This window comes from Bos grunniens, chromosome 22 (genome assembly GCF_055505025.1).
Source record: "Bos grunniens cultivar Pamir isolate PY7600 chromosome 22, Bosgru_T2T1.0, whole genome shotgun sequence".
NCBI classification, from domain to species: Eukaryota; Metazoa; Chordata; class Mammalia; order Artiodactyla; family Bovidae; genus Bos; species Bos grunniens.
The window spans coordinates 17,187,987-17,215,254 of NC_141186.1; the positions used below are offsets into that span (position 1 = coordinate 17,187,987).

Sequence of the window (27,268 nt, forward strand, 5' to 3'; positions counted from 1 at the left end):
TTTTGTGGGATCTTAGTTCCCCGACTAGGAACTGAACCCAGGCCCCAGCAGTGAAAGTGTGGAATTCTAACCATTGGACTGCCAGGGAATTCCCTAGGCTACAGTTTTAATTGGAAAGGATATTGATCCCTTATCACCAATTTGGTAAAAAAAAAAAAGTCTTTTGTGTGTTGGCCCTGAAAATCATCCACTAACATTGTTTACCCTGAGTCCCCAGTGCCTTACAACTAACTTTCAGAAACACCAGAGTGAGTGAGAACAGGATTGGGTAGAAGTGGAGTAGGTGGGCTTGACCCATCCATGACCTAGCATGGGTCCCCAGGCCTCCCCAGCACTCTTGGGAACTAACTGGGGGATGCAAGGTCACACATGACTTCTGCTAAGGAAGCAATGAGGAATTCCCTGGTGGCCTAGTGGTTAGGATTCTGAGCTTTCATAGCTGTGACCCCTGGGTTCAATTGCTGGCAGGGGAACAGAGATCTTGCAAGCCACAGGGTGTAGCTAAACAAAAAAAAGAAGGAAGCAATGGCTGGAAGTTTATGGAAAAATGGTCAGAGAATAAATTCCTTTCCTGATGAGTGGCTCAGGACTCAAAGGAGAGAACTAAGCATAAACAGACCAAAATTCACTTGTTCATGTATTAATTCACTCATTGCTTTTTCCCTTTATTCACTTCATAAAAACATTTATCGCTCCATCTGCTGCTGCTGCTGCTGCTAAGTCGCTTCAGTCGTGTCCGACTCTGTTTGACCCCATAGACGGAAGCCCACCAGGATCCTCCGTCCCTGGGATTCTCCAGGCAAGAACACTGGAGTGGGTTGCCATTTCCTTCTCCAATGTAGGAAAGTGAAAAGTGAAAGTGAAGTCGCTCAGTCGTGACCGACTCTTCGCAACCCCATGGACTGCAGCCTACCAGGCTCCTCCGTCCATGGGATTTTCCAGGCAAGAGTACTGAAGTGGGGTGCCATTGCCTTCTCGGATTGCTCCATCTACTTGCCTTTATTTCCTCATTCATACTTTTGTTTCCTTACTCAGTGATCCTGTTACCCTGGCTAAAAGCTATGTGGGTGACAATGGGAGGCAGCTGAGCAGACAACCAAAACACAAGGCAATAAAAGCAGATAGAAGAATGTATAAAATATGCACAGACTTGGGACAGAGACTGGTTTATAACAGCCCAGAGGGTTAGAGGGCTTCCCTGGTGGCTCAGACAGTAAAGAATCTGCCTGCCATGTTGGGAGACCCAGGTTTGATCCCTGGGTCAGGGAAGATCCCCTGGAGAAGGGAACAGCTACCCTCTCCAGTATTCTTGCCTGGAGAATTCCATGGACAGAGGAGCCTGGCAGGTTACAGTCCAAGAGGGCACAAAGACTCGGACACAACTGAGCCATTAACACTTCCATTTCATTTAGAGGGTCAGGAAAGACTTCGGGGAGAATGTGGAAAAGAAGTTGCAGGTCAGAAGACATTCCAAACAAAAGGAACAGCAAGGCACAGAGGTGCGAACAGCTGTTTTGCTTAGAGAGGGGTGAGAACTTCAGTGTGACTGGAGCCCTGGACGTGTGGAGGGGGAGGGCAGGATGAGATGTGAGGCCGAAAGTAGGTTGAGACCAGGCTGGGACAGGCTTTGAATGGCAGGTTAAGGTTCGCTAGTTTTATTCCTAAGGTCAGTGGTTGTTCTCAAAGTGTGATTCCTGAACCAGCAACATCAGCATCATCTGGGAACTTAATAATGATGCAAATTCTCAGGGCCCAGATCTACCCAATCAGCAGGGCTCCAGGGGTGGGGGGCCAGATGTCTGTTTCAGCAGGCCCTAAGGCAATTCCTGATGCATTTTATAGTCTGGGCATCATTCTTCTAGGCATTAGGGAGTCAGGGGTGGTTTGTGAACAGGGGAGTGCCATAACAGCACCCTAAAATGGGAAGTACTCTGATAGCAGCAGGGAGGCTGCACTGAAAAGAGGGGGTGAGGGTGAAACTGCATCAGACAGGAGTGCAATCATGTGCAAAGGAACACATCTGAGATGGAGGATGTTGCAGAAACTGGCAGATGTCCTCCCAAATATATGCTCCCTTTCTTCTATAGTAATAGAACTCCTGATTTTTAGCTGGACATGTGCGTCTGAAAGACTAAATATCCTAGCTTCCTTTGCAATTAGGTATGATCATGTGATCAAGTTTCAGCTGACAGATGTGAGTGGAAGAGATGTGTGTTACTATGAGGTCTTGAGTCTCAAGGGCTGTGCCCTCCATGTTCTCTTCTCCCCATTGCTGGGATGAGGCATGGTGGCCACGCTTCTCAAAACATGTGGTCCAAGACACCATAGAAACAGGTGAGTAAAAAGACAAAAAGTTAGGATTCTTCTTACCTTGTAGTCATTGTACCAGCCTGAGACTGCTGTAACAGATTGTTATACATTTCTATTTTAAGTCACAATTATTTTGGGTGTCTCCTAGAGAAACAAACCTATGTTCTAGTTGATAAAGTAAGTGGCACGCCAAGCCCTCTTTTCAAACTATACCTGCTTCCTTCTCTTCCCTTCGTCTCTTTCTTTTTCAAAAGAATTTGGGAAAACATAACTGAGGGTGTGTCTAATGAGTTTCATAAAGTTAAGCCCATCTGGTTTAATGGAGTCATGGTCATTAACCATTAGATTTAGCTCTAAGCTTCCTGGAAGCTACAGTGCAAAATGGAAATATGATGCATCAGTCTCAGAACATTTGATATCAGAGTAAAGGGCATCTCCCAGTTTTACTGACAAAAATTCTAATAATTTGTCGTGCTGGCGAAATTTCTCAACTGGAGTCATATGTAGATAATATTCTCCATAAATTTGACAGGAAAAGGAGACTGAGTTTCACATGGTGATTTCTTATCACAACCTCTGATGAAAGCTCAGGACATATTGTTAAAACAACTCTGGAAGAATGGTTATGCAAGGGACCCCCAAGCTAGGGTGGTGCCAAGCACTGTACGTGAATTTGCTCCTTTCAACAACCCTATGTCAGAGCAGGCAATACTATTACCCTTATTTTACAGATGAGGAAACTAGGCTACAGAAAGGGGAAGGGCCAGATCAGATAGCTGGTGGTGAGCCAGTGTTGTAAGCCAGGTCTTAGACCTTAGAGGCCTTATTCTAAACGTCCCTCTCTGGGCTGGCCAGCACCATCATATACAAAATTGTAGGTACTGTGGGATGAGAATCAGCGAAAGGCCAAGAATATGTGCCCTAGAATATGCCTGGGTTAGCCAAGAGAAATTAGTGAGATCTGGTAAACAGCAGAGGGACCTCTGAGCCTCTAAAGATAGGCTGTTCCTAAGTGAGAAAGTAGGGGTAGGCACCACAGAGGCAGAGGGAAAACCCCAAATGTGGGGCTCGACTAGAACTTGTGGACCTTCAAGAATGGAAGGAGAAATAATATTGAAAGTGCTATCCTTGGGGACCTAATGTCTGGAAAAGGAGAGGAAAACTCTCTTAAATAGGCTGCTGCTGCTGCTGCTAAGTCACTTCAGTCATGTCTGACTCTGTGCGACCCCATAGATGGAGCCCACCAGGCTCCCCTGTCCCTGGGATTCTCCAGGCAAGAACACTGGAGTGGGTTGCCATTTCCTTCTCCAATGCATGAAAGCGAAAAGTGAAAGTGAACTTGCTCAGTCGTGCCCGATTCTTCACAATCCCACGGACTGCAGCATACCAGGCTCCTCCATCCATGGGATTTTCCAGGCAAGAGTACTGGATGGGTTGCCATTGCCCTAATTTAGGATTATTTCCCTGAAATTGATTCCCAGAAGAGAAATTCCTGGGTCAAAAGGCTGGACATTATTTAAGCTTTTGATGCGTACTGCCAAATTGCTTTCCAAAAGAAAGATTTTTAGCAAGTCATTTTTCCACCAGAAATACTGAAGTACCCATTGCTCACACTAACATCAGCTATAAATGGTTTCTTCTTTTAATTTGTACTTCCTTGACTACTTTCAAGGTAGAGAATATTCCATGTTCATTGTGTTTTGTCTGTCTCCTTTGACCATTTATTGGTTCTTAGTTATCAATTTTATGTATTCTTTACATAATAGAAATATTAACCCATTGTCACTAAAACATTTCCTCAGTCAGAAGTTTGCCTTTTACTGTTAGCTATGATCTTGGAATAAGGTAGAGTTTTGGGTTTGTCTGTTTGTTTCCAACAACAGAGGTTAAGAATGTTTTTGTAATTGTGATGCAACCGACAAGGGCTTAATTTCCAAAATATACAAACAGCTCATGCAACTCAACAACAGAAAACAATCCAATCAAAAAATGAGCAGAAGGCCTAAATAGACATTTTCCCAAAAAAGAAATTCAAATGGTCAACAGGCACATGAAAAGATGCTCAACATCTCTTATTATTGGAGAAATACAATCAAAACTACAAGGTACCACCTCATTCTGGTCAGAATGTCCATCATTAAAACTCTACAAATAACAAATTTTGGAGAGGATGTGGACAAGAGTGAACCTCCAAAATAAGTTGGTACAGCCACTATGGAAAAAAATATGGAAGGTCCTCAGAATAACTAAAAATAGAATTACCATAAGATGCAGAAATCCCACTCCTGAGCATATACCCAGATGAAAAGCTAATCCAAAAAGACACATGCACTCCTATGTCACCATTCACAATAGCCAAGACATGAAAACAATCTAAATGTCCAACTACAGATGAACGGATAAAGAAGACATGGTACATATATACAATGGAATACTATTTAGCCATCAGATCAGATCAGTCGCTCAGTCGTGTCTGACTCTTTGTGACCCCATGAATCGCAGCATGCCAGGCCTCCCTGTCCATCACCAACTCCCAGAGTTCACCCAGACTCACATACATCGAGTCAGTGATGCCATCCAGCCATCTCATCCTCTGTCGTCCCCTTCTCCTCCTGCCCCCAATCCCTCCCAGCATCAGAGTCTTTTCCAATAAGTCAACTCTTCACATGAGGTGGCCAAAGTACTGGAGTTTCAGCTTTAGCATCATTCCTTCCAAAGAAATCCCAGGGCTGATCTCCTTCAGAATGGACTAGTTGGATCTCCGTGCAGTCCAAGGAACTCTCAAGAGTCTTCTCCAACACCACAGTTCAAAAGCATCAATTCTTCGGCGCTCAGCCTTCTTCACAGTCCAACTCTCACATCCATACATGACCACAGGAAAAACCATAGCCTTGACTAGACGAACCTTTGTTGGCAAAGTAATGTCTCTGCTTTTGAATATGCTATCTAGGTTGGTCATAACTTTCCTTCCAAGGAGTAAGCGTCTTTTAATTTCATGGCTGCAGTCACCATCTGCAGTGATTTTGGAGCCCAGAAAAATAAAGTCTGACACTGTTTCCACTGTTTCCCCATCTATTTCCCATGAAGTGGTGGGACCGGATGCCATGATCTTCGTTTTCTGAATGTTGAGCTTTAATCCAACTTTTCCACTCTCCACTTTCACTTTCATCAAGAGGCTTTTTAGTTCCTCTTCACTTTCTGCCATAAGGGTGGTGTCATCTGCATATCTGAGGTTATTGATATTTCTCCAGGCAATCTTGATTCCAGTTTGTGTTTCTTCCAGTCCAGCGTTTCTCATGATGTACTCTGCATATAAGTTAAATAAACAGGGTGACAATATACAGCCTTGACGAACTCCTTTTCCTATGTGGAACCAGTCTGTTGTTCCATGTCCAGTTCTAACTGTTGCTTCCTGACCTGCATACAAATTTCTCAAGAGGCAGGTCAGGTGGTCTGGTATTCCCATCTCTTTCAGAATTTCCCACAGTTTATTGTGATCCACATAGTCAAAAGCTTTGGCATAGTCAATAAAGCAGAAATAGATGCTTTTCTGGAACTCTCTTGCTTTTTCTATGATCCAGCGGATGTTGGCAATTTGATCTCTGGTTCTTCTGCCTTTTCTAAAACCAGCTTGAACATCAGGAAGTTCACAGTTCACATATTGCTGAAGCCTGGCTTGGAGAATTTTGAGCATTACTTTACTAGTGTGTGAGATGAGTGCAATTGTGCGGTAGTTTGAGCATTCTTTGGCATTGCCTTTCTTTGGGATTGGAATGAAAACTGACCTTTTCCAGTCCTGTGGCCACTGCTGAGTTTTCCAAAGTTGCTGGCATATTGAGTGCAGCACTTTCACAGCATCATCTTTCAGGATTTGGAATAGCTCAACTGGAATTCCATCACCTCCACTAGCTTTGTTCGTAGTGATGCTTTCTAAGGCCCACTTGACTTCACATTCTAGGATGTCTGGCTCTAGGTCAGTGATCACACCATCGTGATTATCTGGGTCGTGAAGATCTTTTTTGTACAGTTCTTCTGTGTATTCTTGCCACCTCTTCTTAATATCTTCTGGTTCTGTTAGGTCCATACCATTTCTGTCCTTTATTTCCTGGTCATTCCCTGGTCCAGTGGTTAGGAACTGGCACTTTCACTGCTGTGGCTCAGGTTCAAACCCTGGTCCGGGACTAAAGTCATGCAAACTGTGCCACAGCACAGCCAATAAATAAATAAATAAATAAAATATGGCACAAATGAACCTGTCTAAGAAACAGATTCACGGACACAGGGTACAGACGTGATTGCCAAGTGGGAGGCAGGGAGGGGAGGGGTGGAGTGGAGGCTGGGGTTAGCAGATGTAAGTTATTATATATGGAATGGATAAACAGCAAGGTCCTACTGTATAGCACAGAGAACTGTATTTAGTATCCTATGATAAAATGGTAAGAATATAAAAAGAACGATGGAAAAGGATATAAAAGAGAATATATATATATATATACAGTTTTCCCAGTAGTCATGTGTGTATGTGAGAGTTAGACTACAAAGAAAGCTGAGTGCTGAAGAATTGATGCTTTTGAACTATAGTGTTGGAGAAGACTCTTGAGAGTCCCTTGGACTGCAAGGAGATCCAACCAGTCCATCCTAAAGGAAAAATCAGTCCTGAATATTCATTGGAAGGACTGACACTGAAGCTGAAACTCCAATACTTTGGCCACCTGATGCAAAGAACTGACTCACTGGAAAAGACCCTGATGCTGGGATAGATTGAAGGCGGGAGGAGAAGGAGACAACAGAGGATGAGATGGTTGGATGGCATCACCGACTCGATGAACATGAGTTTGAGTAAGCTCCAGGAGTTGGTGATGGACAGGGAAGCCTGGTGTGCTGCAATCCATGGGGTTGCAAAGAGTTGGACATGACTGAGCAGCTGAACGGAACTGAATCACTTTGCTGTACAGCAGAAATGAACACACTGTAAATCAACTATACCTCAATAAAAAAGGTTTTTATGTTTGTATATAAGCCTGTCCATCTTTTCCTTGTGATTTCTTCCATTTTTCTCTAATCTCAGAAGACCACACATCTAATGGTTAATTTTCTGTTGGATTCAAGAACTGATAGCGATGTCTGAGCTGTTTAGTCCTTTTTTAATTACAAAGGAGAAAAGGGAATTACTTCCTTTACTTTTTTCTTTTCTTGTTTCCATGTATTTTGACTTTCCTTGACTTACTTTTTTAGTACCTTGAAATATGCTCATTGAAGATGGGGGCTCATTGGAGAAGGGGGCTATAGGAGGAAATGGGTATATGTATACACATTATAAAAAGTCTGGAAGAGTAAGAAACAAAACATATTAACTGATTTTTTTTTTCTGATGGGAGCAGGACTGGGATGGATTTTGGTTGTGCCTGCCCAGCACTGCTATTCCTTTGGGCAATACAGCCGTCTTCACTCCTTGTGGCTCTGGTGGGGTTGCCCGTGACAGTACATTTGCCCTTTATAATACCTTAATCCTCTGCCAACAGGTACAGGGGTAAAGGCATAGGCGTGTCAGTTCAGCAGAGCCCATCATAGTCCTTCCCTGAGACTGATGTACGAAACCGGGTGTAGCTCCTCTTTTGCTGGGTTCAGTTGGAAAGCTGGGGCTCTCACACCATGCTTGCTGCCAGGTAGAGGAGATCACTCTGCAGAGGAAAGGAAACTGAAGTGTAAAGAAAAATCAAGACAAGGAGAGATGAGAGGAAGCAAATTCTACAAGTACTGTGTCTCCAGTTCCAGTCTCAGACGCTGAGCCATGGTGTTCTTCCTTCTGTCTTGCTTCAGCTATGTTAAGCCCTAGGTTTCTCTCTGGTGAAGCTGGCTTAATTGGGTATTCTGTCACTTGACAAGTAAAAGAATCTAACCAGTGGAAAGGAGGTGTGGGGGAAGGAAATTGCCGCTTAGCCCCCTATTCACAGACAAATCAGGTCCCTTCTCTGAGCCTCTGTTTATACTAAGTTCACTTCAGTTCAGATCAGTCACTCAGTCGTGTCCGACTCTGCGACCCCATGAATCGCAGCATGCCAGGCCTCCCTGTCCATCACCAACTCCCGGAGTTCACCCAGACTCACATCCATCAAGTCAGTGATGCCATCCAGCCATCTCATCCTCTGTCGTCCCCTTCTCCTCCTGCCCCCAATCCCTCCCAGCATCAGAGTCTTTTCCAATAAGTCAACTCTTCGCATGAGGTGGCCAAAATACTGGAGTTTCAGCTTTAGCATCATTCCTTCCAAAGAAATTCCAGGGCTGATCTCCTTCAGAATGGACTGGTCGGATCTCCTTGCAGTCTAAGGGACTCTCAAGAGTCTTCTCCAACACCACAGTTCAAAAGCATCAATTCTTCGGCACTCAGCCTTCTTCTTTTATACTTCTGTTTATACTAAAGTAAAAGTAAATTTTAGCTGTCATATTTTAAATCCCAATGGTATTCCAGGCACTTCACATTCATCAGCTCATAGAATTCTCGGGAGAACTCTGAGTCAGTCATCACTATTCCCATATTCCAAATGAAGAAACTGAGACTCAGGGAGACAAAGTGTGACCCAGGTTAAGTCGTCCTAGAAACCTCAGCCATCTTCCTCTCTCACCTGTAAAATAGGCATAACAAACTGACTACCCTAGAACACAGTCTTGAGGATAAGAGAGGGAAAAGCCAGTTGAAACTGACTTGGGGTTAAGCCTCATCCTCTCCCCATGGTTGAGACAGTAAAGAATCTGCCTGCAATGCGGGAGACCTGGCTTCCATCTCTGGGTGGCAAAGATCCCCTGGAGAAGGGAATGACTACCAACTTCAGTATTCTTTGGAGAATTCCATGGACAGAGGGGCCTAGCGGGCTACAGTCAAAAAGAGTCGGACACGACTGACTGAGTGACTAACTCCCCATTTCCACATGGAAAAAGCACAACTCCCCATTTCCACGTGGAAAAAGTGGGAATTCAAAAGTTGGGGGCAGTACTCGGTCGTGATGGAGGTGGAGTCGGGGGCCTTCAGGCTGGCTCCTCTGGCTGGCTCCAGTCCAGGCCCACCCCTACTTCCTGGGAGTTGCTCCTCCCCGCCCCACCATCTTCCCAAGGAAGGCCTGGCACAAGATGACGTCAGTCAGGTCCTTTGGCCCCCAGCCTGCCGGCCCGGAGCGGTTTCGGGCTTCCCCTCCCCAACCTGGCCCTGATCCACGGGCCCCAGGCGCCGGCCCCGTCACGTGATCCTCTTTGGCCGACTTCCCCCAGGATCCTGATTTAACTCTCCCTCCTCCCGCTTCCCTCCCTACCCCAGGCCCTTCGGGCACCACACCTGTTCTGCTTGGCAGGTGTAGGGAATTAGAGCATCTGCTCTTCCTCAGAGAAGGACCTTTTAGTTTTCCCGCCAGTAGAATGCGGCCCCCACCCTACGATTGCCTCTATTCCCTTCATTGCTTACTTTTGCGTTGGCCTTTCCCTACGGCCCCATTCCTCCACCCCCATCAGTCTCCAAAGCCCTTCCCAGGGACTAAATTCCCGGGGCGGGGTGGGGAGGGGCGGGGAGGGGAGGTGGACAGAGCTCAACCCTAAGGAAGCTCACAGAACTGGTCTGAAAGAAACTTCTAGAGATAGGGTGAAAAAGGTCAGCTTCCGGCATCGGACAGACCTGGGTTCGAATTCAACTCTGCTTCTGACCAATTGCTGATTCTGAACCCTTCGTCTCTCTATGCCTCAGTGGTTCCTTTTGCGAAACGGGGACCCCGGCGGGAAACGAAAGATAGAACGAGTCCAGCGAATGCTCTGACTGAACAGAGGGGTTCCTCCGCGCACCCACCCCGTCCCGGGCGCCCCTTCCCCAGCCCCGGAGCGGGGCCTCACCTCCCCAGTCCCTCCGCCGCAGGCTCCTCCTCCACTGACATCAGAGCCGCAGGCGGGCGGAGGGAGCCAGAGGAGCCCGAACCGAGCCCCAGCGAGAGAGCGGGCTGGCGGGCCAGGAGCGCAGCAGCGGCGGACGGCGGCCGGAGCTCGGCCCCAGCCAAGTCGGGCCTCCCAGCCAGCCCCGCGGCGGGGCAGCCGCAGGTACCGCCCGGGAGCCGCCCCGCCCACGACCCTGGGCGCCGGAGGGCGGCGGGACCCCCCATCCGCTAGGTACCCTCTCCCAAAGATGGGAGGGGGTGCCTGGGCGTGCTGGACTCTACTTGAGCAGGGTAGGGCCTTTCTCCCCCAGCTCTGCCCCAGGCCCAGCAGGTGCCAGGTGGCCAGTGGGAAACTGAGCGGGTAAAAGAGGAAGGTGAGGAGGGATGTGTGTGTATGTGTCTGCCTTCAGCTGGGCCTGAGTGTGGAAGGACTGGGCATTTGGAGGTATAGCTGTGTGGCGGCCGTATTGAGGTGTGCGAATGTCTTAGCACAGGCAAGTGGATCAAATGTGAAGTTGCAGGTATGTTGGTGTGTAAGGGTATCCGTCTGGGTGGCGATGTCTGGGAATCCGTGTTTTTGTTGCAGACTGTATCCAAGTGTGTGTGCTGGGGTCTGGCTCAAAGGGTAGTAAGTCAGAGTTGGGGGGTATATAATTGTGTCCTGAGGATGTTTGGAGTTAGATATAAGGATTTGGAGTTTAAGAGCTTCTAGGGTGTATAGGAGGGCTTCTGTGGTGGTTAGTGGTAAAGAATTCACCTGCCAAGCAGGAGACACAGGATCGATCCCTGGGTGGGAAAGATCCCCTGGAGAAGGAAATGGCAACCCACTCAAGTATTCTTGGATGGGAAATCCCATGGAGAGAGGAGCCGGGTGGGCTACAGTCCATGGGGTCACAAGAGTCAGACATGATTTGAGCCACTGAACAGGGTGTGCAGGAGCTGCAGGGTGACAGGTGTGAGGAATCCAGGATGTCTGGTACACAGGTGAGGTAGGTGTGTGTGTGTGTATCTGTTCTGTCTAGGTGTCATCTTGTCCTGGTGTGTGTGGATTTGTTTTGGGGTGTGGGAGAGATGTCTGGGTGTGAGGGTGTCTGGGGGGTGAGTTGATGTGGGCTGATGTCTGGGTGTACATGTGAGATCAGAGACTCATCTGGAGATGGAGTGTGCAGATCTGGGGGCAGGCGTCTGGTTTCAGGGTTGTGTGTGGGTCTTGGTGCAGGGATATGTATGGAACTGTGAGTTTGTTTTTTTTTTTTTTGCCAGGCCCCAGATGGATTTTAAAATTCTGCCCTCTGGAGCTTACCATCAATTCTCTTTTCCTAGAAGTTTCTGCCCCTGGGATGGGTGGTCAGGCCTCCCAGGAACAAAGTCCCATCCAAAGAGTGGATTCTCACGCCATGGGCTCTAGTTAGGGCACCTTCCCCCCTTTTTCCAGCAGAAGAAACAGAGAAGGAAAGTGCCCTCCCTGAGGTCACACAGCACACTGGGCTGTGTTTTGACCTCCCTTTCCGTGGGCTTATGATGGCATTGAGAGGCTGTGTTTTCTGGATGGGTCCTAGTCTGGCTGCAGTGCCCTCCAAGGCCTTTGCTTTCAGCAAGCTTAGCTGGGGCCTCATTGGGCAGCTATCCATCTCCAACCAAATCGTATCCATCTCCAACTTCAGCTCCCCATTCCCCATCTGATAACTGGGGAGAGAGTGCTCACCTGCTACTGCTGGTTGCGACAGAGGGCTCAACAGAGTAAAAGTATAGGCTGGATCAGGGTGAGATGAAGCCAGTAGGGGACAGGTTGGCGGGGGGGACCCTTTCTCAAGCTGCTGGGACCCAAATGGGGAGTCAGGACTGAGAGGGGTAACAGGAGGCCTGGGCAGTTCCAGCTGTGCCTGCTGTTGCTGTGGTAACAGTGCAGAAGGAGCTATTTAAAAACGTGGCTGAGATATTGCTGGAAGCCCAGGCTGCCGGAAACCTGATTTCCGAGAGGCTTGGCAAGGGAGGAGGAGGAGGGAGAGGAGACACCCCAGCGATTCCCAGGGTCGGGCAGCAACATCGCTGGTTCTGGGGACAGGGTGATTCTCTGGGGCTGTGTGTTTCTACAGATTGTTCTGGGGTCTTCTTTGCTGTCCTCCTAGAGTTCAGTGTCCCCTCGTGTGTTTGGATTTAGAGAGGGAGAAATTGGGAGGTGAGCTGAATGAATGAATGAGTGACTTTATTGAATAAAGAATTTTGCTGCCACCTGAAGGATTTTCCTCTAGGCTTAAGGATATAATGAATGGATGTTGCTGAATGAACAAATGGCCTGTGAATGAATGTTGGATGATTTTGTCAAATGAATGAATCAAGGATGAATAAATGCATGCTCAGTGGGGCCCTCACTAAGTTCCCACAAGGAAGTCTGAGCCCTGCTGAGTCTTCTTCCATTCCCTTTCCCAGGAGCCCTGGCTGTGGCCAGGGGGCAGTGGGCCATGCCGGGGGCAGTGGAACGCCCCAGCTGGAAGCAGGCAGAGGACATTAGAGACATTTACGACTTCCGAGATGTTCTGGGAACGTGAGTCTCCGTGGCAGGAGAGAAGGGGGAGCTGTCCCTGAGCTGGGGGGAAGGGTGGGGAGGGTCCTCACTCGTGGGCCTGGCTGGCTGGGGAGGCTGGGTCCAGGGTGGTGCTTCCTCTGGCCAGTTGATCACTGCTTCCTGTTTCCTACATCCCAGGCCCTGTGGTGGCCTTGTATGGCCCGAGTGGCCGGGAGTTTTCACTTCTGGCTGACAGGGAGTGGAACAGAGGCTGCTCTTGCTCTGGGTTCCTGTGACAAGAAGAAAGTAGGCGAGAATGAAGGAGCCAGTTTTTTAAACTGACTGCCAAGAACTGGGGGTTCTGGCCTAGGTTTTGGAACTGAAGCTGGGCATGGCTCTGTTCTCCATGGTGAGAATCCAGAAATAACTCAAACCTGATCTCTGCCCCTCAAGTTGATCCCAAACATGTGAGGGAGACAGACCCACGGAAAATGACAACCGGGCGTGTATGGTGCTCTAGCTAATTTCGCGAATGAGGACTTTGTTGAGCCCAGAGAGCAGCGGCTTCTGTATGGGGAATAACTTTCTGGAGAAGGGGGCATTAGAGCTGGGGATTGAAGGATGGGCAGGAGAGTACTTGTCAGACGGGGAGAAGGCATTCTAGGCAGGAGGAATAGCATAAACAAAGGCTCAGAGATATGTTATGTGTGGAAAGAGACAGAGTCTGGTAGAGCTTATAATCAGAGGCTGGGGAGAAGAGTGGAAGACACTGAGGAAAGAGAGGAACAGGTCAGGTAAGGCCTCGAAGCCAAGCTATAGAGGCTGGAAGTAATCTCATGAGCCACAGGATAACATTTAAGACTTTTTGGCAGATGTGCAATTCAGGATGGTCATTCTGGCCACGGTATAGAGGGTACATTGAAGAGGGACAAGACTGGAAGCCAGCAATGGGCTATCATAGTCACTAGTTAGTCTGATGATTGAGATTTCACCATGAGATGCTGTTCATTGACTATGACTTATGATCCCAGGAAAAGCAAATAGTTCTAGAGAGCACTAGTCAACACTCATTCCTTAACCAGTGAACTTTAGTGAAAATGAGTATGCTCCTTTCTAAGACTGTTCGAAAGCACTGCTTCTCCAGTGAGCATACATATCACTGGTTGTTCAGTTTCTAAGTCATGTCCGATTCTTTGTGACCCTATGGACTGTATGTAGCCTGCCAGGCTCCTCTGTCCTCCACTATCTCCTGGAGTTTGCTCAAATTCACCTCCATTGAGTTGGTGATGTTGTCGAACCATCTCATCCTCCACTGCCCCCTTCTCCTTTTGCCTTCAATCCTTTCCCAGCATCAGGGTCTTTTCCAGAGAGTTGGCTCTGCGCATTAGGTGGCCTAAGTATTGGATCTGGTTAAAATGCAGCTTCTGATTTTAGTAGGTCTAAGGTGGGGCCCAAGATTCCACAGTTCTGAAGAGCTACCAAGTGATGCTGATGTTCTTCATGGTTCTAAAGGGTGTTAAATAAGCCATGACTCAAATTGGCTTTTGCAGAAAAAGGAATGAATCAGTCATGCACATAATCAAAAAGCCTAGGGGGTAAACTTCAGGTGTGGGATACAGGGGCTCACATGATGTTATTAGGAAACTGTCTTTGTTTCTCAGCTCTGATTTCCTTTGTGTTGGCTTCATTCTCAAGCAGGCTCTCCCCAAGTGGTGGCAAAGATGACCACCATTAGCTCCAGGCTTACATCCTACCAACTTAGCAGGAAAGAACACCTCATTCTCAAAGTGCCAGTAACCTGGCTTACATCACAGGACCCAGTTACCGTGGCCAGGGGATAGACGACTCTTATTGGCTAGGCTGGGGCACCTCTGGCACCAAAGAGGTGAATGGGTGATAGAGGGAGGCTCATTCCACTTCCTTGTCCTGGGGATGGTCATGTAACCCATAGTGGGATGGAGGAGAGGCTGGAGGGAAGCTGAGGTTCTGGTTCTCCGTCTCATGAATCCCCTCTCCCTGCAGAGGAGCCTTCTCTGAGGTCATCCTGGCAGAAGATAAGAGGACTCAGAAGATGGTGGCCATCAAATGTATCGCCAAGAAGGCTCTGGAGGGCAAGGAGGGTAGCATGGAGAATGAGATTGCTGTCCTACACAAGTGCGTGGAGCAGATTCTGTCCCTGCTCTGGGTCAACCCTGCCTTGACCTGTCCCATGCCCCTCCTCTCTCTGCTTTGGGCAAATCACCTAACCTCTCTGAGCCTCAAACTGCTCATTTGTAAATGGGGGTAATTATCTCCACTTGGTAGGATGTGGGGAGCATCAGACATCCTTTACTTCAAGTGCCTGGCACGAGAGCAAACATGACTGATGTGATTAAGATGCCACTGCTTCTTTACAATGGTTTAATGTCCAGTCATATCTAAAGGTCAATCCTTGAACATGTCTTGAACCCATGTACCTCTGCTGATGCTATCTCTAGACCTACCTCAAGTTGCCCTACGTATTACACCACCTCACAAGTTTAAAAACACCCATCTGCTGATACCCTGACAACAACGAGATGGTCTCTGAACTGCTAATGCTGATGGGAAACCTGCTGTTCTCACTGGAAAGCTCATATAGAATCTCCACTTCCAGCCTCCCACCTGAGCTTTCCCATCACCCTGAGCAGGGATGAAATAATCATTTCTACCACTGGGTCGGGAATACTGAGGCCCAGAGAGGACAAAGGACTTGCCTAAGGTCACACAGCAAGTCTGTGGCAGAGCCAAGCCTTCCATCAAACTCACTCGCCATCATTGGTTCATTTCTGGAGTGTTTAATGTGTGCCAGGCACTGTGCCAAGATTCTTCCCTGCATTTCTTCACGTGATCCTCACCTCAATACTTGGAGGGAAGTACTATCACTGGCTTCATGTTACAGATTTAAAAAAACAGGCCCGGAGAGGTTATACTCAATTCAATGAATATTAGTGAGCACTCAGTCTGCACCAGGTGTGGAGGCACAGTGGTCAGCAAGATAAAGCTGCTGGTCTTGTAGAGATGATATGCTGGTGGGAGAGGCTGGCAAATTTATAAACCCAGACAAGTGTTAAAATCCTATAGCAGTCAGCACTGTGAGGTGAGAAGACATGCCCTCAACAGCACGTGGCAGAGGCAGATGAGGACTCAGGTCTGTGCAATGCCAGAGCCCAGTGTTAACCTCCGTGACACTATAACACATCATGGTAAAGCAGCTGTTCCCTTTGGGACCCAGATCTTTGGCTCATCCTACCCAGGTTTGCAGGCAGTGGCTCCTTAAGATGAGGGTAGGGAGGTGGCTGAACTGTCCTCGACTCTGAACCACCTCATTTCTCCTTTCAGGATCAAGCACCCCAACATCGTAGCCCTGGATGACATCTACGAGAGTGGGGGACACCTCTATCTTATCATGCAGCTGTGAGTGGCCCTGTGTCAACCCCTTTCTCACACCCGTCCCTGCTTCCCCCTCCCTGGTCTCTCTGCATCCAATGCTGTCTTGGCCAGACTGCCCTGTCCCTGGCTGCAGGGTGTCAGGCGGTGAGCTGTTTGACCGAATTGTGGAAAAAGGCTTCTACACAGAACGGGATGCCAGCCGCCTCATCTTCCAGGTCCTGGATGCCGTCAAGTACCTGCATGACCTGGGCATCGTACACCGAGACCTCAAGGTGGGTGTGTGGGAAGCTAGGGCATCCAAGGGTGGGGCCTCCGCAAACTCCCCACTGTGACCTTGGGTACCTCTCACCCACTTGCTGAGCCTTGCCTTTCTGTCTGACCTTGTAAGCCCTAAACTGCTTCCTCCCCATTCCAGTTCTGAAACTCGAACACAAAGGTGATTATCCCAGTAACATCTTAGGTTTTTTCTGATAATAAAACTCCCACTTGCTCTTTGTAGAAAACTTGGATGACAGCAAAACACAAAGAAGACAGCCAGAAATCCCCAAAGCCCTCCACCTCAGAGATGATGATGAGGCGCATGTTTGGTGGTCCATCACACTCTGCTGTAGGAGGAGAGCACCAGGGTGAAACAGAGCTGACTCTGAATTCTGGCCTAGCCACTCCCTGACTATAGATCCCCAACTGCAAGTCACTTTGCCTCTCAAGGCATCCGTTTACTCATCTGTAAAGAGCGATTATTCACAGTGGCCTGGCAGGGATGTGGTAAGGATGAACTGAAATGAAGCACAGCACAGGATCTGGCACACAGTAGGTGCTCAAAAATTCTTCAGGGCTTCACAATACACACCTGAGGTTTATAGGAAATTCCGCCCCCATACCCTGAGGTCCTTGTCCTTTTGGGAACTTCTGACTTCTTGAGAACTGCTTGAGTTTCTTGTGCCTCCAACCAAGATGGCAGCTGTAAAACTACAGTAGCTTTGGGGAAGTGGGGCTCATTGGGGTGTTTGCAGAGGCAGAAGCTTCTGCTAGCCTCTGGCTATTTCCAATTCTCCTTTCCCTCCCTCCCGCCCTCCAAGCCAGAGAATCTGCTGTACTACAGCCTGGATGAAGACTCTAAGATCATGATCTCCGACTTTGGCCTCTCCAAGATGGAAGACCCCAGCAGTGTGCTCTCCACGGCCTGTGGGACCCCAGGATACGTGGGTGCGGAGGGCCCTGGTCTGGAGCTGTGGGCAGGGAAGAAGTGGGAGCTGCAGGGCAGAGATTTGTCAACACCATGTCCCATTCCCTCCACAGCCCCTGAAGTGCTGGCCCAGAAGCCCTACAGCAAGGCTGTGGATTGCTGGTCCATTGGGGTCATCGCCTATATCCTGTGAGTGGGGGCCTGGCTGTTACAGATGTGACTCCAGACTTCTCCTCTCCCCTACTTTGCTCTCTTCTTCCTCTGTGCTATTTCTTCCTTCCTGCCATCCATATTTATCTCTACCAGTTAATGACTGTATTATTTCACTCAATAGAGACTATGTTTCTGGCCACTGTGGCCAAGCACTGGGGATTTAGCAGAGGATAAAAACGACAAAGTGCTTGCCCTCAGGGAGCAGACATGCTAGTAGTAGGGGACACAGAAAATAAACAAGTAAATAAACCTGTACAATAATGGCAGGCAGTGAGACATGTATGAAGAAAAATCAAGCAGGGTAGGGAGATGGGATGGATGCTGTTTTAGATAAGCAGGTCAGGAGCCTCTCTGAGGAGGTGGCACATGAGTGGCATCCAGCATGAAGTGAGGGAGCCAGACACTCAAAAGTGTTCGGGGAGAGTGACTTAGAGCACAGAGCAAGCGCAAAGGCCCTGAGGAAGGACAGATGGTGGCACAATACGGAATTGAACGCTGGTGGAGTCGGACAGGAGTGAGCAAGGCAGAGAGCTAGATTTCCCCACTTTGTAGAAGGGGAACTCCTTCCTGGGGGTCCTGTCTGAACCTCAGCATCGCACCAAAGCTGCATCTGGGAGCCAGTGTGTACACTGACGGTAGAAATGAGAATGAGTTTCTCCCTGCCCAGGCTCTGTGGTTATCCTCCCTTCTATGACGAGAATGATGCCAAACTCTTTGAACAGATTTTGAAAGCCGAGTACGAGTTTGACTCTCCTTACTGGGACGACATCTCTGACTCTGGTATTTGGGGCTTTCCTTTCTTCCCCTGATCCTACCTCCAGTCCCTGCTTCATCTGCTTGGGTTGGGGGTGGGGGAAGGTCTCCTCACTTCACCAGGTTCCCCAGCCCCAGATTAAGCACTGTCTTTAGACCAGACACCTCACCCTGGGTGCTTTTCTCTGCCTGGCCCCTGGTCAGACATAGTATATTTCAGACTACCTCCCCACACTGACTTCCTAGTACCTAAAACAACACCATTAATGTTTTCATCTGTCCTTTTGTGCCTCCAGTTAGGCGGCAAAGCTTGTGAAGGCATTATTGATCATTTACATGTCAGTGTGAATCTTCTCTAAGAACAAGTTATTATTAAGGGAGAAAGCTGGAGAGCTAGGTTGGGTCGGGGGGCTTAGAGAAAGAGTACAGGTGGGGTGGGGCAGTGCATGGACAGATCTGGCTTTGATGCCAGGTGAGACCTGAGGGGGTGGGTTCTATCTTGGGGGTGTTCTCAGGCACCACCATGCTGTCTTTGCTCTTGTCTGGGGGGCTCAGCCAAAGACTTCATCCGGCACTTGATGGAGAAGGATCCAGAGAAGAGGTTCACCTGTGAGCAGGCCTTGCAGCACCCCTGGTGAGAGCTCCCACAAGCCTCGGGCTACGATGGGGTCTGGGGCCCCTAGGCCTGCCTCTCCCTTCACCGACAGCCCTCGATACACACCTATCCTAGGATTGCAGGAGATACTGCCCTAGATAAGAATATTCACCAGTCGGTGAGTGAGCAGATCAAGAAGAACTTCGCCAAAAGCAAGTGGAAGGTGAGCCCACGACCCCCATCTAGCCTCCAGCTCACACCAAGTGGGGCACACAGTAAATGCTCAGGGATGCGTACTGAAGGGTCTCATTCATTCATGCAATGCTGTGATACCCACTGTATTCCAGTGATGGTCTCTGATCTTCAAGACTAGAGGTATAACAGTGTATGCTTTTCAAGGAGACATAATCCAAGTTATGGGGTCCTGGAAGGGGCCTAAAGTGGTCATGGCCTGACAGACTGGTCAGGCCTGAGAGCCAAGTAGGAATTAGCCTAGCACAGCAGGATAAGGTCTGAGGCAGAGGGAACTAGGGTGCAAAGGGCCAGGAGAAGAGAGTATAGCCGTTTGGGCAGTGCCTGGCAGGACTGAAGGGGCTGCAGGAAGGAAACCAGGCTGAAGACAGGTCGGGGCCAGGCTGCCTGGCGGCTTGGGTCCCACAGTAGAGGGCTGACTTGATGCTGAGGAGCTCCGGAAGGATTTTCAGCTGAAACCTGACCTTTACAAGGGGCTCTCAAGATGCTGAAAGGCAGAGTGAAGGCTGGGAGGCCCTCTAGGGGACTGTGGCAGAGATGTGGTCAGGAGACAGTGAGGGCTTGAATCAGAATAGTGACAGTGGGAACAGAGGACACTGGACCAGGAGTTGTTTGGGAGGCAGAACTGACAAGAAGTGATGTTAGAATGGATACTGGAAGAGAGAGGAGGAGATGTCCAGGGCTCACCCAAGATTTTGGTTGGGGACAAGCTGGGTGATGGTACCATCACTTAGATGGAGATCCTGGGGCCAGAAACTTGTTTTTGGGGAGGTTTTGATTTAGGACATGGTAAATTCGAGGGACATTTCAGTGGACAGGTTGAGTAGAGAATGATACACACACAGTTGCACAAGGCATTTAACCTCTCTGTGCCTGTTTTCCTCCTTTAACAAGGCTGAAATAGTGCCCACCTCAAAGACTTTCAGGAAGATTAAATGATCTATTACGATAAGTACACACAATGCTATACAAAGTGTTTACTATTATGTGAATGTGAATTATATGAGAAATTATACATGTCTACATATATTATATACATGTGTGTGTATGTGTGTTTAACTGTATAATATGACTGAACATAATTTAATGAAGTCTTGTAGAGGTTTCAGGGAGTTTTGGGGATCAACCAATATCACTTGAATGAAAATAACAGAACTGCTATTAAGAATTCTACTGCCAGACCCTGCCCCACGATCTCCTACTCTCTCAAAAGTCCCTTCTGCCTTTCTCCACAGCAAGCCTTCAATGCTACAGCCGTGGTGCGGCACATGAGGAAGCTACAGCTGGGCACCAGCCAGGAGGGGCAGGGACAGACAGCGAGTCGTGGGGAGCTCCTGGCACCAGCAGCAGGGGGTGAGAACAGGGCTCTGTGCCAGGGCATGGGAGGTCCGTGGAGAGCGGCCCAGGCTGGAGTGGAGAGTCTGCTCCTGTGATCAGCTCTGCTCTCTCTTCCTATGTAGGGCCGGTGGCTGGCTGCTGCTGTCGCGACTGCTGTGTGGAGCCCAGCCCGAAACTGTCCCCCTCTCTGCACCCCCAGCTCTAGGGGCCTGGATCCAGGGTCAGGATCTGCTATGCAGGAAGGGTTGGGGATGGCCTACTCCCCCTCCCTCCCTGAACTGGGGAGGTACCCTGCCCCACTCCCTCCACACCCCTTTCTGTATCACCCCTCCACTGCATTTTCCATACAAATATTTCTATTTTATTGTTCCTTCTTATAATAAAGGGAAGAGATTAAACCCACAGGCAGCTCTGTCTCCTCAGACAACCTATACCCAACATGGTTGTGCAAACTGCTTGATTTGAGGGTGCCTGGTCCTTGAGTTAGCTGCAGGAAGTCCCCTTTCCAACATGAGACTGGATGGGGGAGAGTAGGAGGGAGCAGTAGGGAGGGGTGTTTGGGGAATCCCTTTTTCCATGCCCCCACCTAGCCTTCCGGCCCTGTGCACCTCTTTCTGCGCTTTGCTGGTGGCTCCTGAGCTTGCTGGAGTTGGCGCAAGTCAGCACTGAACAGCACCTGGGGCAAGAGGGGTGGGAGTCTGAGTGGGGAGAGGGCACATGGCAGTCAGGACTGGTGGGGCAGTGTGGGGAGCTGGAAGGGCTCATGGGTGGCAGGGCTGGGGTGGATAGAGAGTCCTTTAGGCTCAAATGGGACAGCAATGGAGGTAGAAGAAAATAGGTCAGGGCCAGGGAGAAGTCCTATGGGGTCTGGGCTGGAGATGGAGGGGAAGCCTAGGTACACTCACTGCTTGGGCCCAGCCAGCATAAGGTCCCCACAGGTTCCGGAAAAAGTTACCTAAACCAAAAAAAAAAAAAATTACCTAAACCAGAAGTGGTGAGGTGACGTTAAATGGCCCCTTGTGCTCCCTGTCCACAAGGGTGGGGTTTTAGGGAGAGGTGTATTTCTACCACCTCAGCCCACACATCCCAGCCCTGACATCCCACTCTCTCTCCTTACCCAGTTCCTTTTTGGCCTGGGGGCTCGGGCCCTTGGCCTGGCTGGTGGTGGGGTGCCAGCTGTAGTCACGTTGGGCAATCTGCCACACATGGACGTCCACGGGCACAGCCTGGGGTTTGTCTAGCGCCATCAGGCAGATGCAGTCAGCCACCTTTGACAGACAGAGAGTAAGCCACAGAGGAATGGCAGGGTCTAGTCAGCAACCTGCTTCTAGTTCCAAAGCCAGATGCTTCCTTCTCCACTCTGAGGACACTCTTACTGTATTTTCTATTAATAATTTAAAAAACAGCTGTGACGAGAGTGCTACTGGGTAAACATCTTATGTGTGCCAGTTTCATCATAACCTGAAAAGAAGGTTTATTGTAGACAAGAAAACAGGTCCTGAAGGTGAAGTGATTTGGCTGAAGTTACACAGATAGGGAGACTCAGAATCAAGATTTAATGTTAGGCTAGAGTTCAGAGCCCATTAAAAAGGGTAATTTAAATAAAAACTCATTTTTAAAGTACAGAGAAATATAAAAAAGAAAACAATAAATACCAAATTCCCAGTCATCTTTCTGATACCTAACCATTCTTGATATTGAACAAGAGGTCTATTAGCCTTTAATAAAAAAAATTTTTAAATTCTGTAAAGCAATTATCCTTTAATAAGAAAATTTTTTAAAAAGTTCTGTAAGTATATATAATTTTAAGGGAAGAACAAAATGAAAAGTGGAAGGCTTCCCTGGTGATCCAGTGGTTAAGACTCTGAGCTCCCAATCCAGGGGGAATGGGTTCAATCCTGGTCAGGGAATTAAGATCTTGCATGTCACATTGACAGTGTTTTAAAAAAAAAAAAGTTGGAAACATCTTATTTGTCTTCCCAAAGGTAACCACTATTGAGTTTCCTATGATTCCTTCCAGAAGTTTCTGCACACATACGGCAGTGTATGTATGTACCTGAACAAATGGTTTTTCTAAAAATGCATTCAAAGAGCAATGTCTTTTATACCCTTTCTGCATTCTACATATTCTCTAATAAAACATCTGCTGGTATCCTTTCTCCCTCCCACTCTGCCTCCAGAAGCCAAGCCCACACCCAGCTCTCTGACTGCCTTGTCTCCTCCTCTGCTATTCTCTGCATGAAAAGTGAGAGTAGCTTCTTCCTGCTTCCTTCCTTCCCTTCAACCCCGGGCCTCACCTTGGTGCCTACTCCAGGCAGGGTGCAGAGGGCCTTGTGAGCCTCCTCATAGGGGGCCTTGCGCAGCTGCTGCAGCCAGGGAAGTCCGCCCCGTTCTTCTAGGATGGCTCGGGCACTGGCACTCACAAAGCGGGCACGGTACCCCAGGCCCAGATTCCTAAGCTGAGCTTCCACCTCTGGCCCTGTGGGGGAGTGAGGAGGAGAACAGGGGTCAGACATTCTCAAATCCTTCCTGTCATCAGGCTAGTGCGTGAGCCCTGCATACGACACGTATGCTTTTCCTAAGTACCCTTCTCCTACCTTGCCGTTCTCTGGGAGACCCCAGGACACTTGCACATACAAAGGAAAGGGTTAAGCCTGGGTTCTGCCCCTCTACAAATGTTTTCTGAGCACTATGTGCTGTGCACTGGAGCAGAGATTGAGAAGGACTTGCTGTCATGGAGGAACTCCTCAGTTGAGTTCTTTAACCTTCCCAAAGGGTGTGAATTCATGAATTCACATTTATGATCTAAAATAATACACAGGGCTTTCCTGGTGGTCTAGTGGTTGAGAGTCTACCTGCCAATGCAGGGGACATGGGTTCAATCCCTGGTCCTGAAAGATCCCACATGCCGCAGAGCAACTAAACCTGTGTGCCACACTACTGAGCCTGTGCTCTAGAGCTGCAGCTACCGAAGCCCACAAGTCCTACAGGCTGTGCTCCACAAGAGAAGCCACAGCAATGAGAAGCCCAACCACCCCAATGAAGAGTAGGTCCTGCTTGCCACAACTAGAGAAAGCCCATGCACAGCAATGAAGACCCAGAGCAGACAAAGATAAATAATCTAAAAAATAAATAATAGTCATAATAACAGTAGCAGTTTCTATTATCATGCTTTTCTCAAGGACCTTGATGACAATACTACTGTTCTTCCCACTTTACAGATGAAGAAAATGAGTGCTTAGAGGAGGTTAAGTAACTCGCTCAAGAAAGGACATGACAGAGGTGGGACCTTGCACTGAGGTCTAGGACACCAAGCCGGTGCTCTTAACCCATTGCACTGCGCTACCTCATGACTGCCTTATTCATGCCTCAAACCCTTCTGGATAGAAATTGTCATTCCTATTCCACAAACAAGAGAAGCTTGGAGAAGTGAATGAATTCCCAGAGGTATTATGACTACTAAGCTGGGAGCTGAGACCCAAGACGGGTTTTCTAAGCACCCAAAACATTCTGTTTTCTCCAGCGAGGGCTGTGTCTTTGCTATGCAGGCACGAAGCACTTCCTCCAGCTTGGTTCTCACATCTGCCAACTGAGGTACTTGCCTCTGTAAATACTTCCCTCACAGTGCTCCCATGAAGAACATGTGTGTTTTTGGATGCAGAATTGTTGGGTTCACAGCAGAGATAGCAATTTGAATTTGCTGCTTACTTCATATATGCCAAACACTATGCAAGGTGAGCTATGTGCATTCCTTTACTCAACCCTCTTGAAACTCTGACAGGGCCTATTGGAGCTATTGTTATCCCATTGGAGCTATTGTTATCCCATTCAATGGATTAAGAACCTGAGGCACAGAGAGGCTACATAATGAGCTCAAGATCATATAGACAGAAGTCAAGTGCCAGAGTTGAAATTCAGACCCAGGCAGGCTATCTCTAGAACATGCATCTTAAGCCCAAACTACTGTACACTGTACACAAATGTCTTCTGATGAGCCATTGAACTCTGGGCAAAAAGCACAGACCACTGAAGTGCTGACATTTCAGGGACAAGGAAGATGACGTATAACTGGGGCTGACCAGACCAGGCAGGGTGGTTCTGGATGAGGGCAGTATTTAAAAAGGCAGGTAGCTTTGGGATGGAAGAAAGGCATCAGAGGAGAACTCAACAGGCCCTGAAAGCTGTCGTAAGGCCTGGAGGCAGGGACCCAGCTACTCACCAGCCAGGGCCTGCAAGCTGGGGAAGCCATGGTAGGTGACATCATCAAGCTGGATGAGCCGAGGTCCAAAGGTCTGGCAGAGCCTTTCCACCATGCCAGTGATGCGCGCAATGTTGTTGTTGGAGGAACAGATGAAAGAGAAAAGGCATTCGATGGGGTCCAGTTGCAGGAGTCGCACACCTGGGGACCAGAAAGGTAGGGAAATGAGAAATCACCTGCTGTTGGTAGTGACCTCTTCTTACCCTCAGATCCTAGGCTCCAAGGGGATCCTAAGGGAATGAGGGACAGCGTTGTTAAAGACAGTAACCCTGGAGCTCTCATTCTTTGTAGCATCTTGTGAGGTCCATGTTATCATCCCATTCCACAAAGAACGCACGGTGTAACCACTACGAGGTTGGGGATTTGTTTTGTTCACTGTGGTATTCCCAGTCACATAGATGATGCTCTGCAACATTTACAGAATGAACGATGTCACCAGCCCCAGATCACACAGCCAGGATTTGGCTCAATATCCCTGTCACTTCACTACGGTGGTCAGCAGGACATTAACAGTAGTAATGTCATTAACAGTAATAATAACTACTGTGTGTCAGGCACTATTCTAGGCACTTTATTTGTATTAGCTTCTTTAATCCTCATAAAATTCTGAGATAGATATAATCCCCATTTTACATATGGTGAAACCGAGTAACTTAACCAAATCACAAGCAACCCAACCTCTGCCTCAGGCTCTGTACTCACCCTTGAATTTCTGAGCCACCTCTTGAAAGTGGGGGTCCACGGAACTCCAATGGTGATACAGTGGAGCAAGGCTGACATCCAGCTGGAAGTACTGTTGCACGGCCTTTAGCTCTTCCAGTGTGGGCCTGCCAACCCTGCCCTTGTCCCCTCGGTACACAGTGCAGTAAAGATGCTCCTCAGTCTGGGTCAGGGTCCATACCTGGTCGGCCAGCACGCCACTCCAGTGCGCAGGGCTTTGCTCCCTCCACCTGCGCTTCCAGGCATATGGCAGCCCTAGCACTCAGTGCCCCTTTCTACACCCTTTGGGGCCCTCCTATCCTATAACTGCTTCACATACAAAACTAACTCACGAACTGCAAAACACAAGTGCTTTCTTTTACATCAATTATACAATGTAATCCTCGCAACAGCACCGCGCAGGCTTTTCCACCTTATAAAGGAGTTAACAAGGTCACTACTGGTGCTTCGGTCTCTTTTGTACCCTTCCTTCACCCCCAACGTTCCTTTGCACCCAGGGCCTGCGGTGCTGAGGAGCCAAGACTCAGGGTCACTCACCGGAAAGACTGTCCAGAAGCCAGAACCAGGTCCAGGCGCAGTTCAGATCGTGGACAGGGGATGGAGGCCCATAGGGCCGGGAAGGAGGCTAGAGTGCGATGCCCCATGCTACCCCGAAGAAGGGAGACCACTGACATTTCCATTCAGACCCCGCCCGGCGATGGTCCTGCCCACTCGGAAGGGGCTCTACCTGTCAAAAGACCTGGCCCCAAAGACCACGCCCCTCAAGGCCTCACCCACCAGATCCTAGCCTCTTAATTTGGATCCGCAGTTTTATTTAATTTCTCCACTCCCCGCAGGCCCTGCTCTCTCAACGCTTCTGCCCTTTCACTCTGTCTTGACCCTCCCGCCCTTCACAGCCTTTGGGCACGCAAACTAGTCCCTCAAGCTACCGGGACTTTGTGAAGCGCGCGCTAACGCGCTCTTCCGCTTTCTCTGGGGGCCGACCTCTCTCTCACCGGAAGGAGGGCTCAGGCCAGGCTGATTGGACCCAGAGGTAACCAATCCGCGGAGAGTTAGGAGGCGCCAATGAGAATCGGGCGTGGCGGCGAGTGGGCGGGCCTTTCTAGGCGCCGCAGCGGTTGGCGCGCGCTGGGCTCGGTGCCCGCTGTTGGCCTTTCCTCTGTGGGATTTGTCTGCACTCCGCACGCCGGCGCGTCCCATCCCCGCGCTCAGCGGCCAAGACGCACAGGGCGCCCTCAAGCCACAGTCCTCACCGCCTGATTTCCTCAGAGCCCTGTGATGCCTCAGGGCCTGCCCGCCCGCAGAACCAAGTGCTGTCCCCCGGCATCCTTGGGGCCTTTCTCAACGAGCCTCTTCGGGCTGATCTTCGCCTTTATCAGTCTGGCTACCCTGAACCCCCCTCACCGAGAATCGTGCCCGGATCGCAACTCCGGGCCAGCCGAAACCGAAACGTCTCTACAGCGTCTGGATCCCGAGGAATCTGCCTACTCCCTCGCTCTCTGAGTTTCTGCCCTCCAAGGGCTTGTCCCAGAGTTCGACACCGAGCAACCTTAGGCCTCACTGACTTCCTCATCAGAGGCCTGCCTCCTGGGATTCTGCGCGGACTGCCCCATCTGGCGTCACCCGCCAATTGAAAACCCTACCGAAAGGGGCCTCTGTAGGCCCCCTCCAGGACTGCGCCCAGCGACCCAGAGAGGCCTCAGGACCACCAACTCTGTGGCCCCAGGGCACCCCCGTTGCCAGGGCCGGCTGTCTAGTCCAGGGAAGATGCAGCCAAACCTCCCTCCTGGAGAAAGACACCAAAACCACAGAGACA

The 27,268-nt window shown here is 49.2% G+C and overlaps 2 protein-coding genes and 1 long non-coding RNA gene across 11 annotated transcripts; 1 reads left to right on the forward strand and 2 right to left on the reverse strand.

Annotated features, from left to right (window-relative positions):
* Positions 1-7,293: 7,293 nt before the first annotated feature.
* Positions 7,294-10,322, reverse strand: LOC147348163 (uncharacterized). The gene is made up of 2 exons (XR_015151083.1): positions 10,183-10,322; positions 7,294-7,991 (listed from the first exon to the last, which is right to left on the reverse strand). It is a non-coding gene; the product is annotated as an uncharacterized LOC147348163 (long non-coding RNA).
* CAMK1 (calcium/calmodulin dependent protein kinase I) lies at positions 10,276-20,876 on the forward strand. Of its 5 annotated transcripts, none has more exons than XM_086366509.1 (12): positions 10,276-10,594; positions 12,651-12,765; positions 14,749-14,880; positions 16,087-16,161; positions 16,271-16,409; positions 17,217-17,343; positions 17,437-17,512; positions 18,204-18,316; positions 18,845-18,923; positions 19,020-19,107; positions 20,372-20,489; positions 20,597-20,876. In XM_086366509.1, the coding sequence occupies exons 2-12, from the start codon at positions 12,683-12,685 to the stop codon at positions 20,677-20,679; spliced, it is 1,113 nt and encodes a 370-aa protein (XP_086222635.1). In that variant the 5' UTR covers positions 10,276-10,594; positions 12,651-12,682; the 3' UTR covers positions 20,680-20,876. The 5 variants fall into 5 exon arrangements, 3 of the variants coding, with proteins under 3 accessions (XP_086222635.1, XP_086222633.1, XP_086222634.1); XM_086366507.1 differs by having other exon boundaries at positions 10,276-10,511; XM_086366508.1 differs by having other exon boundaries at positions 10,276-10,383.
* OGG1 (8-oxoguanine DNA glycosylase) lies at positions 12,651-27,044 on the reverse strand. 5 transcript variants are annotated; one of them, XM_086366511.1, is made up of 8 exons: positions 26,857-27,044; positions 25,990-26,097; positions 25,435-25,682; positions 24,694-24,873; positions 22,772-22,953; positions 21,592-21,742; positions 21,380-21,429; positions 20,813-21,150 (listed from the first exon to the last, which is right to left on the reverse strand). In XM_086366511.1, the coding sequence occupies exons 2-8, from the start codon at positions 26,094-26,096 to the stop codon at positions 21,061-21,063; spliced, it is 1,008 nt and encodes a 335-aa protein (XP_086222637.1). In that variant the 5' UTR covers position 26,097; positions 26,857-27,044; the 3' UTR covers positions 20,813-21,060. The 5 variants fall into 5 exon arrangements, with proteins under 5 accessions (XP_086222638.1, XP_086222641.1, XP_086222637.1 ...); XM_086366512.1 differs by lacking the exons at positions 20,813-21,150; positions 26,857-27,044 and adding an exon at positions 12,651-13,016 and having other exon boundaries at positions 25,990-26,426; XM_086366510.1 differs by lacking the exon at positions 26,857-27,044 and having other exon boundaries at positions 25,990-26,426.
* Positions 27,045-27,268: the final 224 nt, after the last annotated feature.